Source organism: Leucopleurus acutus (assembly GCF_964270905.1).
Source record: "Leucopleurus acutus genome assembly, chromosome: 19".
In the NCBI taxonomy this organism is placed as follows: Eukaryota; Metazoa; Chordata; class Mammalia; order Artiodactyla; family Delphinidae; genus Leucopleurus; species Leucopleurus acutus.
The window spans coordinates 58,531,485-58,553,457 of NC_139161.1; the positions used below are offsets into that span (position 1 = coordinate 58,531,485).

The 21,973-nt window shown below is 48.4% G+C and overlaps 1 protein-coding gene across 7 annotated transcripts in view; it reads right to left on the reverse strand.

The window, feature by feature from the left end:
• The window catches only part of SPECC1 (sperm antigen with calponin homology and coiled-coil domains 1), a gene marked incomplete at both ends in the record, with an annotated part of 176,713 nt that overhangs the window by 12,356 nt on the left and 142,384 nt on the right, over positions 1 to 21,973 (reverse strand). For 6 of the 7 annotated variants that reach the window (XM_082861466.1, XM_082861465.1, XM_082861464.1 and 3 more), the window contains one exon: positions 4,289 to 4,405. The exons of the other annotated variant lie outside the window; for it this stretch is intronic. In XM_082861466.1, the coding sequence (XP_082717592.1) occupies positions 4,289 to 4,405 (117 nt within the window). The remainder of the gene's footprint in view (positions 1 to 4,288; positions 4,406 to 21,973) is intronic. 7 annotated transcript variants of the gene reach the window in all.

The window sequence follows — 21,973 nt, forward strand, 5'->3', positions numbered from 1 at the left end:
ATGTTAACCATTTAATGCACAGCCCTCTGTCTCAAAAGCCTATGTAACTGCTTTGACCTCTAAAGGGTGGGACAGTTCTTGGAGCTTTCTCAGAAGCTGTTCCCGGGTTATAATCCTCAACTTGGCTCCAAGAAAATTTTCTATCTCTTCGTTAGATCAGCTGATTACTTTTTTTGTCAGCAATGCCCGGGCTGCGTGGACCCCGGCACTCCACGTGCCCCCGCTGGTCTCCTCCGTGGCGGTACCTTCTGGTCCTTCCGTGGCGACACCCTCCTCTGTCCTGACAGGTGTGGAGTCCTCAAAGCTTGTTCCTTGGTCTTCTCCCTGTGCCTCTGTGAAGCTGTGATTTATAATAAGAAATGCACCTTTGCTCTGTCCTGGTTCCTGGCACAGAGCTCCTAAAACCTTTGTAATTTTCTATGTAGGAGCCACGGGGGCATCTTTTGTTACAATATTTGGTTTCTGTCCTCGGTTCCAGAAACAGCTTCAGAGCAATAAAGGTGAAACAGGTGTCTTTTGTTTTTTGGCTGCATTGGGTCTTCGTTGCTGCACGCGGCCTTTCTCTAGTAGCGGTGCGCGGGGGCTACTCTTCGTTGTGGTGCGCGGGCTTCTCATTGCGGTGGCTTCTCTTGTTGCGGAGCACGGGCTCTAGGCACGCGGGCTTCAGTAGCTGTGGCTCGCGGGCTCAGCAGTTGTGGCTCGTGGGCTCTAGAGCACAGGCTCAGTAGTTGTGGCGCACGGGCTTAGTTGCTCTGTGGCAGGTGGGATCTTCCCGGACCAGGGCTCAAACCCGTGTCCCCTGCATTGGCAGGCGGATTCTTAACCACTGTGCCACAAGGGAAGCCCGAAACAGGTGTCTTTTGTTACTCATAACAAACCCCTTCCAACAACACCAGCGTTTATGTTAATGAGGCAATTTTTTTTAAACCCCTGGATGACTGAAGGATGGGGCTGGTTGCCAGGGGAACCAACCACGGGATTAGAGGGTTGGAACTTTCTGTCCCACGCCCTGACCTGCAGGGGCGGGAGAGGGACTGGAGGTTGAATCAATCACCAAAGGACAATGATTTAACCAATCATGCCTCTAATAATGAAGCCACCACGAAAACCCAAAGGACGGGGTTCAGAAAGCTTCTGCGTGAGTGAACGCATCGATGTGTGGGAGGGTGGCACGCCCCAAACTCCAGGGCACAGAGGCTCCTGTGCTCGGGACCCTCCCGGACCTCGCTCTACGCATCTCCTCATCTGGCTGCTCATCCGTACCCTTTAATATCCTTTGTAACAAACCAGTAACCTCGTAAGTCAGCTGTTTTCCTGAGTTCTCTGAGCTGCTCTAGCAAATTAACTGAACCCGAGGAGGGGGTCCTGGGAACCTCTGATCTACAGCCGGTCGGTTGGAAACACAGGTGACAACCTGGACTTGTGACAGGTGTCTGAAGGGGGTGGGCAGTTGTGGAGGACTGAGCCCTTAACCTGTGGGACCTGACGCCGTCTGCAAGTGGACAGTGTCAGAACTGAGTTAAACTGTGGACAGTGTCAGAACTGAGTTAAACTGCAGGCCACACAGCAGGGGGTGCAGAATCACCTGGTGTGGGCCCCCCACAGCTGTTCACAGAGGTGTCAGAAGTGAGATGCTGAGAGCAGAGGAGCCACAGGGGAGGGCCTTTCCTTAGTGCCTGGGGCCCAGGTGACCTCCACGCTCACGGCTTTAATACCACCTATACCTGCCCTGTTCAGGTTCATGTCACTCATGACATGTGGCTATTTAATTAAAAGTAATTAAAATTAAACATTCAGTTTTCCAGTCACACGAGACACTTCCCATCAGCAGCCCATGGGGCGAGTGGCTACCGCACGGGACAGCATGCATGTATCACATTTCCATCATTTAAGCTCAATTAGACACAGCTGGTCCATTTCCTGGGGCCCCAAATCTCTATTTCCAGCTCTGACCTGCCCTCTGAACCCTGGGTTTGCTATCCAGTTGCCTCTGCCATTGCTACCTGCATACTTCACAGACATCTCAGATGTAACATGATTCAAAATGGACCATTTCCCCCCCACAATGTTTAATAATCCTGTCCAGCCTGCTTTACAGATTACAAAGCATAAATTTTAATTTATGCCCTGAAACTTTAATACTTCTGTGATGGTCAATCTTACGTGTTGACTTTGCTAGGCCTTGGTACCTAGATATTTGACTAAAAATTATTCTAGGTATTTCTGTGACGGTATGTTTAAGACGAGATTAACATTTAAGTGGGTGGGCTTTGAGGAAAGCAGACGACCCGCCATAACGTGGGTGGGCCTCACCCAATCAGCTGAAGGCCTGAATGGAAAAAAGACTGATCTCCCACCAAGAAGAGGGAATTCTGCTGACAGACGGCGTTTAGACTCCACCTATAACACCAACACTTTGTGTCTCCAGATTGCCAGCCCGCCCTGCAAACTCTGGATTTGTCAGCCTCCACAACTGCATGGGCCAACTGCTTAAAATAAACATCTCTCTCCCTCTCTCTCTCTCTGTATGTGTGTATATATATCTGTGTGTTTACGCACATACACACCCAAATCCTAGTAGTTCTGTTTCTCTGGAGAACCCTGACTGATACACACTAAACAATTAAATCACTTTGTTCAGTTATCATCGCCATCAGTGCCAGGACCATTTGGACTTTATTTACATCCTAGTGTGAGAAAGTCAAAAACAGAGCTTTCAAACATTTCTGTTCCTTCCCCCTCAGCAAACTGTCCTGCCAGCCAGACACCTGGGTCGCCTCCGACTTTCTCTTCTCCCCACAGCCACTTAGTCACCGTGTCCAGCTGGTTCTGCGTCTCAGATGTATCTCGAATCTTCCTCCGCCTTCCCACCCACGATGCTGCTACTGGCCTCCACTAACGGGTGAACAGGGAAGTGAGCTCTCACCACAATGCCTACAACCTCCCAACTGCAGCCTCTCTTTCATTCTTGTCCCCGTGACAGTTCACTTTTTCACAGAGAGATCTTTTCAGAACAGGAATCGTCGTCTGTCACTGTCCAATGCCGTCTGCCAGCTGTTGTGGAAGCCAGGCGGCATGGCAGGCCGCCTTCCCTGTCCCCTGCAACCCTGGCTGCAAGCACCGGGCATCCCCTCGGCTGTGCTCCCTGGCTCTGGAAAGCTCCCCCGCTTTGTGTCACTGGTTCCTTCATGTCAGCTTTTCAGCTGGAATTCCGCCTCCTCGGAGACCTTCCCAGCCTTCCTGGTGGAAGGAAGTTAGGTCCCCTTGTTCACCCTACAGCCTCGTGTTTCTCTCATGTTCTTCCACATTTTGTTTATTTACAGTGTTGCTTGTTACAGGTTTACTCACTTGTTTACTGAACGTCCACCTGCTGAGGACAAAGAACCTGTCTACGTGCTCACTGCTGCCCTTATTACTGTGACTGACGCCTGGCAAGAAATGCTTGTTGAGTGAATGAGCACAGGGCGCCCGGGACAGCGTTTCCCAAAGTACACTCTGTGGAATGTGATTTTTAGGATGTTCTAGGTCAGGATTTGGCAAACCACAGCCTGCAGGCCAATCCTGGCCCTCAGCTCGTTTTTGTAAATAAAGTTTTACTGGAACACAGCACGCCCATTTGTTTACAAACATCTGTGGCCGCTTGGGAGCCACAGTGGTAGAGCTGAGTAGCTGTGACAGAGAACACAGATCCACAAAGCCTACCACTGGCCCCCAACAGGAGAAGCCCGCTGATTCCTGTTACGGGTGATTATATTAAAAGTTAAAAAGGTTCTGTGGCTCTGATACAGGTTGGGCTAAACAGAGTCACACAGGTTTCTTTAACAAAGGACTTCTTGAAGTCTTGACGAGTGCTGTGAATCTCCAAAAGTGTGATCAAATACACAGCTTCCCAAGCTTATTTGAGCAGGGAACTCTTTTTAGTGGTGCTTTCTGGTTCTTTGGATTTTGAAAGATTTTGAAAATGCTGGCCAAGGTCTTGAAATCATGAAGGTGAGAGTCCATCAGGGCTTTCTTTGAAAACCGGGTGACAGGAACTTCTCAGCAGCCACAGTCAACTGGGCTCCACTGTGTTTTTCTAGGTAACAAAGGAAACTGAGAACATTTACCAGGGGCGGGGTTCTGCAGTGTAGACCTGTCCTCCGTAGTTACCTGTGCTGGAATCAATACCCCAATTACCACCTCAAGTCCACAAACCTCACCCCGGTTGGGATGTATTGAAAGTATGAGGAGTTCCCCTTGTGTGTTCTGGAGGGTAACAGGGGTGACCAGGGAGGGGGGGGGGACTTACCTTCTCCTGACTGTTCAGCTCCTGGTATGGGATGTGAGCAGGCAGGTAGGTGTGCAGGAGAGCACACAAGGCCAAGCCATCACTCCAGCTGCTGCTGAAATTGGTGATATCGATGTTCTGTGGGGGAAAAGCAGCATTTATCACCAAACCGTGCCAAGTCACAGACTATGAACGGGACTGTGCTAGGATCCATGTGCGTATCCACCTCTGGGTTTGCAGTAAGACAAGATCAGACACTACCCAATCTGCTGGCAGTACCTTTAATTTTGGTACCAGGAATGGTGGCCTGGTGTTGCCCAAATCCATTCACAGAAAAGCACAAGGGACTTCTCTGACGGTCCAGTGGTTAAGATTCCATGCTTCCACCACAGGGGTAACAGGGAACTAAGATCCTGCAAGCTATGCAGCATGGCCAAAAAAAAAAAAGGCACGAGAAAAGCCTTTGGAGCTCAAAACAGTAGGGAACTTCTTTTTTTTATTATTAATTTTTATTGGAGTATAGTTGCTTTACAATATTGTGTCAGTTTCTGATGTGCAGCAAAGTGAATCAGTTATATATATACATATATCCATATTTTTTAAAGATTTCCTTCCCATTTAGGTCACCAGAGAGCACTGAGTAGAGTTTCCTGTGCTATACAGTAGGTTCTCATTAGTTATCTATTTTATACATAGTAGTGTATATATGTCAATCCCAATCTCCCAATTCACCCCATCCCACCTTCCCCTCTTGGTGACCGTAAGTTTCTTCTCTACATCTCAAAACAGTAGGGAACTTCTGCCCACCCTCTGGTATGTCAAAGGCTCTGACATCTTACTCTCAAATTAACCTACCTAGTCAGCTTTGCACATCCCAGCACCTCCCAGCCTTATGTGGCCAAAGAAGAATCATCACCATCACCACCACCATCATTACCTATGACCCCAATTAACAACAGGGAGACCACAAGAAGACCTTAAAAACCCACATGGCTTATTCCTGCCACTACCCTCTTCTCCCTACAACTTGGGGGCATCTCAGGGGGGGAGAAAGGAGCTCCTCCTTCAGGACAGGCGGGAGCCCCAGGAGCTGCCTGGCAAACAGTGATAAGGAAGCCAACATCCAACTTGACAGGCAGCCCACGGAGATGACGGTTCCCAGGCAGGACCCCTGGTAGCTCCAGGCTACCTCCACCTCTTAGACCCTCACACCCATCTGCCTCTTTCTCCCTGACCGAGCTCATCCTAACAGGGCTGGTTTCCTTCCCAAGTTCACAGGCTCATCCCAAATGAAATGCCAGGTTCCCACGCCCACCGACCCCTCACAGCTTAGGCTGATCTACACAGCGGCTGCCTGAATGTGTTGACACAGCCTGGGAGAGGCCGTGGAAGCGCCTGCAGGAGGGCACACCCCAGGGGGCCCCGAGCGCAGGCCTGTCCTGGGTGCTTTCGGTGGAGGAGGTAGTGTTGCCGCCACACATGCAGCTTTACCTGAACCAGGACACGCCAGGGACCCAGGGCCCACATCTGGCCTCTCTAACAAGTCTTTTCCCACCTCCAACTGCAGTCCAGGGTGGTCCCGGGACCCCAGGACGTCCCTCGGGAGCACCGCCTTCAGCTGTGTGTCCTGCTCCGGGTCTGGTCTGCAAGCACACTCCCACTCCCCGCGAAGGGACGTGGCCCAGAGCACAACCAAACACACAAGCTGCCAGGTACCAGTGTGACATAAACGTCTGAGAACCCCCGCTGGGAGGGGCCCGTCTGTTCTCAGGCTGGACCCAAAGCCGGGACCCCTGACAAGTGGCTCATCTGCATCTTTGGCTTCAAAAGCCAAAGGGGCTGGGGGCTGCTCTAGACATGGGAAGTGCTTTGATTTTATACCTTCTGAAGAGGGAAGAGCTGGGCGGGGCCACGGTCCATCCAGTTCACTCCCAGCTTTCAAAGCAGACACTGGGCCATCAGACCCTGGGAAGGGGAAGCCAGGCTGGGCCGGGCCAGCTGCAGGGAAACCGGGCACCGCCGTGAGGGGCGGTGTTTCCAAATGCTCCGCGGTCCAGACTTAAGGGGGCGGTAGGGCAGAAACGTTTGCTGAGTGTCTACAAGGTGCCTGTCGCTGTGTATTTTCTCATTTAGCTCCCAGAACCACCATGCACGGTAAGCGGTGTGGTGACCATTTGACAGGTGAGAGGGCTGAAGCGAAAAGAAATGCTGCCGGTGTACCAGAGCCGCGGGCCGGCTCCCGCCCGCGCGGCTGCAGGGCACGTGTCCTCTTGCTGTGTCTCCTTCCTCCTTTTCCCTTTCTTTTCTCTCTCCCTCCCTCCCTGACTTGCTTCCTGTGTAAATTCACTTTACATTGAAAGCGTCTGACACTTGGCAGATCTTTCTTTTCCTAAAACGTGAAAACACTTTCTACACTTCTCTCTCATGCCATCTATGACAGAAAGCATCATTTCCCCCCATCTGCACAATCTTCACTGGCGTTTGGAGAGCCCAAAGGGACCCAGAGGGATGACAATGCCATCCACCTCACAAAACCAGGACGGCACCCTCTGTTTTAGTTCACTGAACACCACTCAGGAGCAGCTTTTGATCTGAAGTGCAAATGTCCTCGTTTATTGAGCAGGTTGAGACGAAAATCTGGTGCGACCAAAGCCAGGGTTGAAAAGTCAATCAAAACGACTCATGCCCTCAGGACAGCGCAGATGGCCGGGTCACTTCCGGATGGACAGCCCCTCGCAGGCCATCGGGGATTGTTGAGACACACGCAGACCCTCACGTTTCAGCAGCGGGACCACCCAACACTGTCCCAGACAAAGGAGGCAGTGTCCTAGCTTTTAAAAAAAGGAATAATGGAAATTCCAAATCCGGTCAGCTCAGCAAATCCAACATCTGGGTCAGGAAGGGCTTCTCTTTCATGTCAACTGTTTCCCAGGTTTCGGACTTTGAACAGTTCTGACTCTGGCAGAGACAGACGGCATCAGGCTACGATTCGTCACATTACGTTCATTCCAAGAACATGATGTTATCAAAAAAACCTTACTTTTATCTCTGGGTGGAACAACCCAGCTCTAGTTCCCTGAAGGTCATCTGAAACTGTCCATGGTTCTATGTGAACAACAAGAGTAACAACAATTCCCACCTCAGCACAGCTGGCGGGACAGCTAAACACGTGTGGTCAGAAGGTGAGGGCCAGCGCGCGGAGGCATCAGGCCTCAGCGGTCGCCCTGTTGCTATATCACCACCCCATGTGCTTCCTTACCGCCCCCCAAGGTATATTTGGGTGAGTGAGGGGTTAGCTGTGGGGTGACACAATTTGATAACGGCCGTGTTTTTCACGTGCATCACAGGAAAGGGGTGAGCTGATGTGTGCCCTACCGGGTCTCTCTCACTTGAATCCCCATTCACCTGTGCACCCGTCTTCAGATCACTGACCTGAGTGCTCTGAGGGTCTCTGGTCAGCAGACCGAGGGGGCGCAGGGGATGCTGAGGACGCAGGGCGATGGCCTAGCCGAGCAGGGAGCCAGTGCTTCCTGGGGACGGCACGGCCTTACCGGGGGCCCTGCAGACTGGACCGCGTGGACAGCGTGGGGGTGCCGGTGGCAGCACAGGGACCACCTATCTCTGGGTGGCCAGTTTCCCTGGACAAGAAAGGCATCCAGGGTAGCTGGGCAGGGGCTGTGGGCCCAGCCCCACTGCCGTGACCAGAGAGGTCAAGGAAACACAGCAGGAGGTACTCGTGTATGGGACCAGGGTGCCGGCTAAGGGCAGAGAGGACAGTTTCCTGGGCCAAGGAACAAGGTGACTACTGACTCCAGGCCCCACCCCTGGACAGGATGAAAAGCCTTCTTTTCAGTTGGGGATGATCAAGGTCGGCTCAGCCTTGGTGAGGGGTGAGGCCTGCCGAGCTTGCGGGCAACAGTCCTCAATGCTCATAGATGCACTGACCAAAGACAAGAACACAAACACCCTGTGAGTGCTAATATGATGTCTTCCTCTTCCTAATGCCCATTCAGCTGAATCTTAGGGCTTCATCAAAAGAATAACTTAGAGAAAAAAGGAAAACGGCCAACAAGGCATTCTACAAGATAGATCCTCAATTGAGGATCTTGAGGATCCTCAATCCTCAATGCCTTGTTACTTATTCCTGAGTAACATTGACTGCGATAACTGCTATCCTTGACTGGAAGTCGGTAACTGGAAGGGAGCACGAAGGGGATTCTGGGTGGGGGCAATGCTGTGTGTCGTGAGCTGGACGCTCGTGACGTGGGCTACATGCACTTTGTGAAAATTCACTGAGCTGTACGTGTGTATGTACAATAAAACCTACATCAATAAAACAGAAAGGAAGGGAGGGAGGAGGGGGAGGGAGCGGAGGACGGGGAGGGGGGAGGGGGATGGATTAGGAAGGAAAAAGGAAAGAAACTGGGACCCTGATCTTCTTAAGGGGCTGAACTGTGGCTATTAAAAAGAATGCCAACATTTTGCAGTTTAGGTACTATAAGATTTACTGGCGGGAAACAGCAGAGCGACAACCAAAAGAAACTTGCTGATTATTTTCCCAAGGGTGATTACTCACTGTAAATTATCTTTAACTTTCTCTGGGATATAAATACCTCAGAGATATTTCTCAGTGAGAGAAAATTCTGGGGAAAGGAAGGCTCAGATATAAAAAAGGTAACATTCTGAGCATCTCCAAAATAGGTTAAGTTTCTAGGAGCACTTAGAAGAAAATTTCGTAAGATAAGAGAATTCTGTCCTCAGGACAGCAAAAGTCATTTGAGAAACATGGAAACACTGAAGGGCACAAGGGAAGCTAAACTGACTTTAGTGAACATCCAAGAAAATAATCAGAGTGGCTGAGATTGTAGACAAGCTCCAGAAGGGCGAGTGGAGAGGCAGCGCTCTTAACGCAGACGGACGGAGCAGAGCAAAACCCAACACGCCACAGCTTTTGCTTCTGGAAGGTCCATCTCATTTGCTTCTGTTGCCTGGAAACACCAACATCTGGTAAAAACAGGAACCACTCTGCCGAGCCTGCACGGGTGGGTCCCCTCAACCCCACCGAGGATATGGCTGTGCTCCCACCCCGTCTTCATCTTCTCTCAGGGTCTCTCTAGGCTCTTCCGCTAGATTTCTACGAGCGGGTCGACCCTGTGTGCACTAAATGCACGAGTTCTTAAAAAGTTAAAAAGAAAAAAAAAATGAAGGTTCTGGGAAGAAGACAGGAGACTGATTAGAAAATGCCATCTGTCCCCTGCTGTAGGGACCAGCTGTCCTGGGCACAGGGAGGCCTTAGCATCCCCTCTCTGGAACCTCCTGGACCTTTTTTGGAGACGTCTTATTGTCACAGCTGTAGAATCAGACTGGGTTTTTTTTTTGCGGGGGGGGGGATGTAACAATTTATAGCTCATGGAGGATAAAATCAGCCCATTCCTCAGCAAGGTTCAGCTTGTCTAGGAAGGAGTCCCGGGGAGACCCAAGCTTCCTTTGAAGATTTGGTGAGAAACAGTACAGAGCACGTGCACACATGGGGGGCGGGTGGCAGGTGGCGGGTGAAATCACCACAAAGGCGGCCTGCACGCCCTCCCCTGCACGTGACCCGGCCTCACTCCCTGTCTGGATACGTGTCTGCATCCATCCCATTCCAGGAGCCGGTCCAGCCTCGGGCTACCCGGTGAACCCCGAGTGGCCTGGACCCACACGTGGCCAGCACAGTCCTCAGCCATGGAGCCATGGAGACCCGCCTGTGGACCACAGGGGCCCCTCTCTGCAGATTCTTCCTTTCTGAGGCCCCATACTTGCTGAATGTCACTGTTTTGGGTGCCCACTCTGATCACTGCCTCCCACTCCCCCAAAACACGCCAGCTCTGCACCATGATGGAAACTGTTCCCCAGCAGAGAGCTGTGACCATGGGGTCACCTCGCAAGTTTCCCTTCTCTCGGAGATTAGCTGCCTGGAGATAAGTATGTCTTATCAGATAGCTAAATTTATAAGTCAACATCAAACATTATTAGAATATAGATGAACGGATTTATCATCTTGGGGAAAGAAAGCCATCCAAGGCACAAGATGCAACGAGCATAGAAGAACTGAGAGAACCGACTACATAAAATTAAGTTTCTGTATGACAAACATTAAAAATAAGATAGATGCATACATACAGCAAATGACTAATATCCAGCATCTATTCCTTTAAACCATGAGAAAGAGAGAAACAGCTCAAGCAAACACTGGCAGAGGAATGAACTGGTGAGGTGCCAAGGAGGAAAAACAAACAGTCAGAAACATAAGAAGAGGTGTTCAGCCTCACCAGAAAATAAAAGTAGTGAAATGTTTCACTCAACCAATTGGCAGAAATGAAATAGATGGTAAATTCACAGAGGTAATGAAGATACGGGGAAATAGGTATTCTTATATTGGCTGATAGGAACACAAATTGGTACAGGCTTTTAGGAAGGCAACCGGAAGCTTTTTTTTTTTTCATGAAAATATGATTTGATCAAGCAATTTCACTTCTAGGCAACTTTTCTAGAAGAAAGAGTCATGCATCTATCTGCCCAAAGACATACCTACAAGAATGTTTACTGCAGCATCATTACTCGGAATGGGGAACTGGCAATACCCTAGGTTGTCTACCAATTAAGCTAAGTAAACTTTTCTTTTGAAAAACTTCATAAAAAATCTGTAACTCAGTTTTCTAATCTGTATACGTTCCAATGAAGCTCGTGGGAAAACTCCGACGTTCTGGTTTTTGAAATGTTTGCCATATGCAGTAACTTCTAGATACTTGGTATTTTTCATGAATTATTGGATAAACGTTAGTCTAGAGGGTTGTTCCTGTATTCTTCTACATCATCATTGACTTAGTTGAGGAAATCTGGGAGAGACAGAGAATTACAAATGCACAGATTCAGACGCCAAAACGATTTCAATAAAGCAGAAACAGGAACCAAATTGAGCTGACATTCAACCTAATTCTTCATCTTCCTCTTGTATGTGTTTCCTGTTTTTTTTCTACAATGACTATGTGCTACTTTTACAATTAGGAAAAATAATACACATTATTAAAAATATTAATGGCATCAAATACAGACAGAATAAGCCAATGTAGATTCCAAGGTGATGAATGAATCTGAGTCCTAATAATTGTATGTTTCTATACTGAATAGTTCCTTGGGTTATGCCCTCTTTTTTCTTCCCCCCCCCAAAATTTTGAGGAAGGAGAATACAGACTTGGCTGTAGATGAGTGAAGGAAAATGGAATTAAGAACTTGCTAGAAAGACAGTCTAGTGACCGTAATTTTTTTCCCCTTGTGATAGATTAAAGGAGGCTACAGTCTCCGAAATCTTCCACGGGAGGGGCTGAGTGTACCCCCTCCTCCTCCTGAAATCTGGTTTGGCCTTAATAGTTTACGTGAGTGTGGAGGAGTGACCCGTGGGACCCTCAAGGCTGGGGCACAAGGAGCCTTAAGCTTCTACCCGGGACTCGGAACACCATCTCTGGGAGCCCCGAGGCCCCCGGTATGCGGAAGCCCACCCCAGCCAAGGGCAGAGGCTGTCTGGAGAGAGGCTGGCCAGCCCCCAACTGCTCCAGGCCCCAGACATGGTGCAGCAAAGCAAGTCAAGCCTAAACTGAAGACTTGGGAACAAAACACTATTGTTCTTCTAACCCACTAGGTTTGGCGGTGGTTTGCTGTACAGGTATAGGTAACTCAGAACTTGCTTAATGTACCTCTTTCATGTCTGCTGCACAGTGGAGAATGGAAACCAACCTTTTGTCCCTCAAGCAAGTAACTCTGGGGCTTCCCTGGAATCCCTTTCCTCTCCTGATCCTATTCATATCATCGTTTTAATTATTTGTTTCTCTACTTAAGATTTTATGTGGCTGATTCTCTCTCCAGTCTGAAAAGTTTTGCTTACCCTTTTTTTCCTCAGTTGTACTAGTCACATTTTAAAAAATTATTTTTTATCTATTTATTTTTTATTTAAAATTTTTTGGAAAATTGAGGTACAGTCAACGTACAATATTATGTGAGTTTCAGGTGTACGACACAGTGATTCACAGTTTTTAAAGGTTATACTCCATTTATGGTTATTACAAAATATCGGCTATATTCCCTGTGCCGTACAGTATATCCTTGTGGCTTATTTATTTTATGTGTAGTGGTTTGTATCTCTTGATCCTCTCTCCCTATCTTGCCCCTCCTCCCTTCCCTTTTCTCCCCACCACTAGTTTGTTCTCCATATCTGTGAGTCTGTTTCTTTTTTTGCTATATTCACTGGTTTGTTTTATCTTTTAGTTTCCACATATAAGTGATGTCATACAGTATTTGTCTTCTCTGTCTGACGTATTTCACTGAGCATAAGATTTAAGATGTTATGGTCATCTCTCTGGAATCCGTAAGGTGGGTTAACGGGGTAGGATGAAGGGGCCTGGCCTACTCCAGCTTCAGTGTGCCCCCCATCAGGCATGGCAAGTGCACCCCCATTATTATGCCACACACTCCTTCAAAACTTTCTTGGCTGCTCTTGTTTGTTCTACCAGGTGAATTTTTAACTATTTTAAGTTCATGAATAAAGGAATCCAATTGGGATTTTTAAAAAATTTTATTTATTTAATTTATTTCTTTTTGGCTGCGTTGAGTCTTCATTGCTGCGCGCGGGCTTTCTCTAGTTGCGGCGAGTTGAGGCTACTCTTCATTTCAGTGCGCCAGCTTCTCATTGCGGTGGCTTCTCTTGCTGTGGAGCACGGGCTCTAGGCATGCGGGCTTCAGTAGTTGTGGCACGTGGGCTCAATAGTTGTGGCTCGTGGGCTCTAGAGCGCAGGCTCAGTAGTTGTGGCGCGCAGGCTGAGCTGCTCCGAGGCATGTGGGATCTTCCCAGCCCAGGGCTCGAACCCGTGTCCCCTGCATTGGCAGGCCGATTCTTAACCACTGTGCCACCAGGGAAGTCCCCCAGTTGGGATTTTAATTGGAACTGAATTCAGAGATTAATTTGGAATAATTTACTTTTTCAATGAGTCTTCCCACACTGTATCCGTGCTGAAGGAACTGAGGCCTCAAGACCTGGGAAAGCGTAGCTCAGAGCAGCGAGTCTAGGAAGGGTTGCCCTTTGCCTTATATGGCGAGGACCAAGGGGTAAGTTACAGGGGAAAGAGAACAGGAACACCTTCTGAGGATAAGGGCTTTCTGATGACAAAAGGGCTGCTGTGTCTCCAGGGATGTATAGGCAGATATGCATAACCTCTCCCTGGAGACAGAGTCAAAAGGGTACTGACATCAGAAGAGTGGCTGGAGCTTATCTTTCTTGCTTCGTCCTTCTTCACTGAACAAGCGCTGGAGCGTCGCCAGCCACGACTTCCCTCCCTGAGGTTCTCTGACCTTGGCATTGTGACACGTGGTCCTGTTTCACTGCAAGTGCCCTGCTGCCTCACGCCGGCCCCTGAACTACCTAGCTGGGTCCAGCCCCAAGCCAGCGCCCCTCCCGCCCTGCCCCCAGCTCAGCTTGCAGGGCTGGCCTCCCTCAGCACGGGGACAGGGGACAGCAGTTCCTCTGCAGCTTCCTGTGATGTCTCCCCTACCCCTTCAGCTTGGCTCCCAAACAACCCCCTGCCGTGCCCCATCCCCAGGCCCAGCCCTCCTGGAGGGAGGTCTCGTTCCAGGAGGAACACGTTTCAAGGATCTTCTTCCTCTCCTGTCCTCTACTGCCTTTCATTAATTTCACCCATCATTTTCATTAATTTCACTCACCTTCTTGGCTGCGTCTTTCTAAAAAAGGAGATGGTTATTTGCAGCTCTGCTGGTTCCATTCATCCTAGAATGGCCCAGTCACCCCCTTTCCAGGCTCCGTCATCTCTCTGCACCCCTAAACCCCATCCTTCTAGCTGAGAGCTTATCTGTATCCATCAAGGATGTGTTACAGAAACCTTCTCACGCACCATCTGCACCCATGGGTCAAATCTCTAGGCTGGAGGAAGAGCCCAACCCACTGCTCTGAAATCTAATTCCAGCAAGTGTTCATCAAGCCCCTCCGGGGGTCAGGCGCTGAGGGACAGACAAACAACGAAGCGCGTTCCCGGCCCGAATGATTGGCCACGTTCAGTGGAGCAGGCGGGGCAGACACACCGCGATGGCGGAGGGGGTGTCACATGGAGGAGGCCCCTGGGGGTTGGGCTGCAGAGAACCAGCAAGTCGTGGACGGGATTCCCCATGTGGTTGTGGGACACTGGAGACAAAAGTCCGGTTTTTGTTTTCTTTTTGTGGCCGAAAGTCGGATTGAACGGGCCTTGGCAAACCAAAACGTAAGTGGCTCTAAGGAGAAAAAGCACACCCGAGTTGTGACCAGCTCCTAGGCCCGGGTCTTCCTCTGTCACTAAAGCAGCCATGTGACTGTGAATTCAGGCAAATGACTCAACTCTTCTGGCTTTTAGTTTCCCCATCTCCCAAATGCCTAGATCAGATGTGGTTAGATTATATTCATGGTATTGAAATGACTAGCTATGGAACCTGCCCTTCCAACGAAAGCTTCTGCAGAAGCTTCTGCTAAAGTCGAGCCTGAAAACCACACGATTAAATGCTCTCTCGCCAGCTCCCGCGTCTGATCTGTCCTACACTGTCCAACACAATGGCCACTAGCCACGGGTGGCTGTTTACATTAGTTAAAATTAAAGTTTAAAATTCAGGTTCTCGGCCACATGAGCCATCTTTTAAATGCTCGGGAACCACGAGTGGTGAGTGGTTACCGTGCTGGACGTCACAGATCTAGAATATTCTAATCAGCACAGAAAGTGCTACTGGACAGCCCTGCCCTGCACTTACACAAACACGTATATTTATTTCCTCTCCTTTTATGCAAATGTAGCATGATGTGCAGACAGTTCTGCATCCTGGTTTTTTCCCTCTCACCAAGATCCACAGAGATAGGTCTTTACACCACATAAGATAGAGACGGTTACAGTGTAGAGACTAGGAGGCTGGATTCTGAAGCCAGAAGTCCCGTCAATTACTAGTGGTATGACTGTGAGCACGTAGGCAACTTCTCTGTGCCTTGGTTTCCGAATCCTTAAAGTGGATTTGGAATAGATACCTCATAGGATTGCAGTCAAGATTAATGCGCAAGACACAGGTAAGCATGCAGAACAATGTCCGCCACACGTGAGATACTCACTATACACCAGCTCATTCTCATCTCCGTTCTTTCCTATGACACGCATGGACACAACAGACGTTTAGGCTGTTGCCGGTCTTTTGTTATCACTCTGCACACATGTGGAATAAATTATGATGGATTCTGCCAAACTGCCCTCCAGGATGTTCTTTCATCTTATTCCCTCCCATGCCCACCCCACAACATACCAGTGGCTTCTCTACACATTTGTAAGGGAATCCACAAAGTTTCAGGGAACAACATGATTCTGTCCACCCTACCATGTTCTAAGCACTCCAAACAGAATATTTTTAGCAAGGAAAAAAAACCCCATTTTTTAAGGGAAACAGCACTTGTATATTTTTGGATGTGCTTACTAAGAAAATAATACATAATAGCTAAACAACTTGTGGAGGAATTCTGTTCTAAGACCGAGTTTAATTTATACTAGACAAACAATCTTCAAGCCAATCTTAACCTCCCACCCCCAGAAAGACTGAATTCAGCCTCTGAAATCCGAAGCTTCTTGCGGCTGGAACGCTTCTTTTTCCCAGATGAACATTTCATGATTAAGAGAATGGAAAAAATCCTCAGTGCAGAGTCACTTGGGACTGTTAATATCTAAACAGACTTGCGTGCTGCCCTGGAGGATGGAGAGGGAAGGGCTGCAAACATCCAGGCCTCTTACTGAAGGCAGGACGATGGCGTTTGGTGTCTGGTGGTGCCGCCCTGCCGCACTGGCTGCTGGTGTATCTCATCTCCAGAGCCACCCCCCACAACCAGGGAGCAGACAGGAGGAAACATTCTCACACCATTTGACTTTGAAAATCCTGCTCTTGCTTCCTGAAGCCGGCGGGACACCTAACATTTCTATGCGTGCGGAGAAATGGATGCACTGGCAGTGTAAGAACGCAGGCGTTTCGTGCCAACGATCCTGTGCAGCCACAAGCCTCAGCTAACTCACAGCAAGAGCCTTGAACGCTGCCCCTAAAAGCCCACTTCCTTCCGCCCCCTGCCTTTCTCCGGCACTTGCTAGGAATTCAGCAGGTTGGAACGGACAGGATGTGGGTCCCTCGGCCTGTGGCCTGTTGGGCTGCCGACCCTCCTGCCCACTCCCCCCGACGGCCCCTCCCCAGCCCGACTCCAGCCCACACCCAGCCTGCCCTCCAGCCCTCTCCCTCGGGGACCCCCTGCCTCTAGTTCCTCAACACAGACCTTTATGACCTCGGAACTCCAGAGTCCAAATCCTCGGGGACCAAAACACTCTCCTTTTCCTGGAGGACACAGAGGAATTACTCTCCCAGTCTTTCCAGTAGGTGGTGGTGACTTGGGCTGGGGGGGACTACATTCCAAACCTCTGAGAAAAGCAAGCGAAAACAACAGCTAAATACTCCTGCTGGAAAAGCCTGACCTTCTCACACAGCCCACAGGTACGGGTCTAACGTCGGGTCACTGAGGGTGGCAAGTGGTCCCAGGGCACTGAGGTGTTCCTGCTGAGTTCACCCACGAGGCAGGCGGAGGGCTGCAAAAGCAGGGGGGTGACACCTGCCCCAACGTGGACGAACCTCGAGGACGTACTGCCCAAGTGCTATCAGCCGGACGCAGAGGGACGAGCGCTGCACGGGGCCACTTCTACGGGCACCTGGGGCGGCAAACTCACAGAGACAGAAAGAGAACAGAGTTTACTCGGGGGGAGGGAGAATCACTGTTCAGTGGGGACAGAGACTCAGTTTGGGAAGATAAGAATGGTCTGGGGTTGGAGGGCGGGGACGGCTCAACAACAACGCGAATGTGCCTAATGCCGCTGAGCTGCGCACTTAAAAATGGTGAAGACGGTAAATGTTACGTTATTTATATTTGATCACGATTAAAAAGAGAGAGAGAGGGAGAGAGAGATGGAGGACAAGAAAGACAACCGGGCTGAAGGGATGGCTCCTCCCACAAACACCAACACAAGTACCTAAGTGGGCTTCACTGACAGCAGTGGATGCTCCCTGGGTAATTAAAAGTACTTTCAAGAATATCCTGGGGCTTCCCTGGTGGCGCAGTGGTTGAGAGTCCGCCTGCCGATGCAGGGAACGTGGGTTCGTGCCCCGGTCCGGGAGGATCCCACATGCTGCGGAGCGGCTGGGCCCGTGAGCCATGGCCGCTGAGCCTGCGCGTCCGGAGCCTGTGCTCCGGCAACGGGAGAGGCCACAGCAGTGAGAGGCCCGCGTACCGCAAAAAAAAAAAAAAAAAAAAAAAAAAGAATATCCTGCTCTACTCAGCAAGCTGCTAAGTAATCTTGCCCAGTTCAGATTCCATCAAATCGCTGTTCAGAAGTTCTCCTGGGCTGTGCTGTTGGCACCGTTCTGTCCCTGGAACCCTGCACAGCTGCATGTGTGACCACAAGGTGTGGCCACGTCCACTCCTTCTCCCCTCGCCCAGCTTGCTCACCCCCCCGACCCTTCCAGGTTGCTGTCTGACCCCCTCCTCTCCAGATGGCTCCCAGGTCTCCCAAGTCCCTCTCCCTCTCAGCCACGACTCTGGCTCTGACTGCTTCCCTGGAGGCTGACCCGTCCACCTGGCCCGAGCAGCCGGCCTGCGCTCTGACCCCGGAAGGAATCCCTGAGCCATTTCTCATTCATTCGACTGGCTTTTTAGCTCTACATTTTAAAAACCTAACTGTGATGAAAAAGGTCTCTTTATGCTACTCAAATTTGATAAGTACTGACCTTAGCTTAATCTTCACTTGGATTCTCAGGTGGGGACACCTGTGCTTTTCCCACCTTTTCAACCCGCATGCTTACCACAGGTGCCGTGGCTGGAAATCAGTGAAAAGAAAGCCAGTAGGAAAAGTATACTACGAACAAAATAAGACTAAATCCATACTAATAAGCCACAAGAAAATGTGAATGGACTAAATTTCCCTATTAGAGGAATTTTCAGATTATACATAAAGCTAAAAGTATTTACAAGAAATCCACTTAGAGCGAGTAAAGAAGACAGAATACAAAGGAAGCCGAAGATAACATCACGCAAATAAAAGCAGAACAGCAACGGGAACAGTAATGTCTGTGTCACAGAATGTAAACTTTCAGATCAAAAGGTTCAACTGAAATGACAGGAAAATGTGTAAGAGCTACAAACCCTTAAATCTGGAATCAAGATAATGTTTAAAAACTCTTAGAAATCAAAGATTTTGACAAAAACCACAATCAGCGTGAAAGACTTCAACGAATCCCTTGACCGTACAGTGAGGGGCACTGTCCAGCCTAAACCACGCAACAAGACAAATGTCCTTTATGACGAATACAGTACAGAAAACAATATGCTTCGTATTAAAAGAACAGCCACAATCAAGCAGAGATTTCCCCCAGGAATAATACACCATATTAATAAATACCATACACCATGACCGAGCTGGAATTTGGCCCCCAAGGGATACAAGAATATTTCCCTAATGGGAAATCTGTTACATAATCTATTTATGTTAATTACACAGATGGGTTAAAAGAGAAAAACACCTGATGGATTTATTGCTCGACAAATGCCAAAAAGGAATTTGATACGTTTCTTATCTATTTCTGGATTAAAGAAAGAAAAACCTCTCAGTAAACTCAGAACTAAGCTTCCTTTAGCGCGCAGAGTGTTTATCAGGAAACAACACAAAAATCATATTTAAAGGTGAGATACTACTCACCTTGAATGCAAAACAAGACAAGAATATCCATCATCAAAAGTATTATTCAACATTTTCTGAACTTTTACGAATGAAGGAAACAAAAAAAGTACGAGAAGTATAAATATTGGAAAGAAGGGAGAAAGTTATTATTTGCAATAGTCTGCCTCAGAAACTCTAGAAAATCAACAAATACAACCAAATAATGAAAAACGGAGAGTTGCAAACACTGTGATCAACCACAAGGAGAAGGAATGTTCTCGGAGCCCTTCCCATGGCTCCGCACATGGCAAGTACCTGCCGGTCACCTTCCCATTTTTCTGCACGGCAGCCACTGATGGCAGAAAACCAGACCAAGAGACCAGCAGAAGAGCCTGGAAAGTCCAGATGCTGAATTTCCATTTATGTCTGGGTCTATTAAGTGGTTTAGCAAAGACTGTTAAATAAATGATGCTATAACACAGAGCCACTCATTGAGAAAAAAACGTTACAATTCTACCTGGTAAAATAAACACAAATTGCAAAAAAAAAGAAAGATTTAAATGTTTAAATAAGGATATCTGGAACCACCATGGCAGCTGAAGGCTAATATTTTAACCTATAAATAGCTCTGAGACTCCTGGGTAGAGAAGGCAGACGGACACATGCTCTTACTATCATTCTCTCTCAAAGCCGCTTTAAAACCTCAGAGAAGAGATTTTGTTTTTCTCCCCCAAAGGTATTAACTGATAAGGAAAAAGGAAACGGGAAAGGAAACAAAATTCTGCTGTCTGAAAAGCAGGTGCACCGGAAATAGCTAACACAACAGACCTAAGAAAACGAAATCCCAGGCCAGTAGGGGGAAGAGCGAAGATCCAACCTGACGGCGCAGAACCTCCCCAAGGTCAGGCGATTGGCACGAGCACCGGGACGTGGGGACAAAGGCCATTAAGACCAGGAGGCCCGGGTCTGGAAGTCCGTGCACAGCGGTCAGAGCCGCAGATGCCCGGGCATCTCTGTACAGCCCGGGGCGGCCCCTCCACGTGGCCGAAGCCTGGAGAGCAAAGGGGGGGTCCCCGGACTGGGGGGTTATCGAGCACAGTGCTTATCTATTTCTGGATTTAAAAACAAATTCCCAGTAAACGCAAAAGAGAAGCATGATTCCTTTCGTCAAGAGAGCATTTATCAGAAAACAATACAAAATTCCTATTTCATGGTGAGGCATGTCCCGAAAACAGGGAATCAAGAGGTATTTACTGGGTGCCCAGGGGGCGGACAGTCCCCGCCCCTCCCCACTGACTCCTCTTCTCTGATCTGCTGCCCCAAACCCCTGCTGCCAGGCCGATGCCCTCAGGCAGGAGACCGGAAGGTCCTTCTCTGGGGAACCTGACCAGCCCCAGACACCGACACCAGGAGTCTGTCAAGGGCATGGCACGAGCACAGCACTCCACAGTGACAGCCTCAGTCACAAGCCAGGAGCTGCCAGTCAGCTCTGCAGAGCCCCACAGCCATCAAGACCACCTGGCTTCCGATAAAGCCTCCAGCAAGAACAGAGACCCGGAGACACCAACACAACAAAGGAATCTGCAGGAAAATCTAGGCGGGGGAAGATTGGGGAATAAAAACAACCTGTTATTCTCGGCAAGATTAATAGATGATATTACATGTGTGGAAAAAGAATAGGATGCTATAAAAAATTCAGGGTCCAAAAAAAAGAACCCCTAAGACTTAAAAACACGATAGCACATACACATAAAGGAATATTACTCAGCCTTACAGAAGAAGGAAATCCTGACACGTGCTACATGGATGACCCTTGACGACATTATGCCCACATTATCATGTAGAATAAACCAGTCACAGAAGGACAAACACAGTATCATTTCACTTGTGTGAGGTCCCTGGAGTCATCAAATTCATAGAGACAGACAGTAGTAGAAGGGTGGGTGCCGGAGGGCTGGGGGACGGGTAGTTAGTGTTTAATGGAGACAGGGTTTTAGTTTGGGAACATAAAAAGGTTCTGGAGATGGACGGTGGTGATGGCTGCAAAACAGTGGAAATGTACTTAATACTGAATTGTACACTTAAAAATGGTTAAGATGCTAAAATTTTATGTTATATGTGTTTTACTACAGTTAAAGATTAAAATAAACTGAAAGGATGCAAAAAATATGATAGCAGAAATGAAACATTTAATAGATTTTGGGAGACTAAGTTAAAGAAGTCTTAGAAAAACAAAACTGTAAAACAGATGGAAAAAAAGGTAAAAAAAAGATAGGATAATAGGGGATCCAGGCTAGGAGGAATTTGAGAAAAAGAAAACAGAGATGAAGAAATTACCAAAGAAATAATTCAAGAAAATAAATACATGCATTACCTTATTGAAAAGGTGCAGTGAGTGTCCAGTATGACAGCAAAAAAAAAAAAAAAAAAGATACACATCACGGCAGATGACCCTGAAATGGTAGAATACTGGGGGACAGAAGCTCCTACGAGCTTCTGGAGAGGAAAAATTACTAAGGATTGGAATTATTTTGTTCTCATTGCAACACTGGAAACTAGAAGACAACGGAGTGACATCTACAAAATTATGAAGGAAAATATTTTATGACCTAAAATTTTATACCCAACGAAACCATCAAGTGTCAGAGTAAAATAAAGATGCAAGGTCATAAAATTTTACCTTCTATGAACTCTTGTTCAGAAGATACTGGAGGAACCAAAACAAGAAAAAAAAATAGGGTATGGGACCCCAAAGATCAAAAAGAGGGGGGCAGGCAGAAATATAACAGCGACACCTGAGCATCCTGTAGGTCTCCCACTCATCTCTCCTCTGCCCCATCTATTCTCTACACCATCACCACAAACACCTTTCTGTCCTTTTTCTTCCTTTTAAAAAATTTTGGTAAGATCTACATAA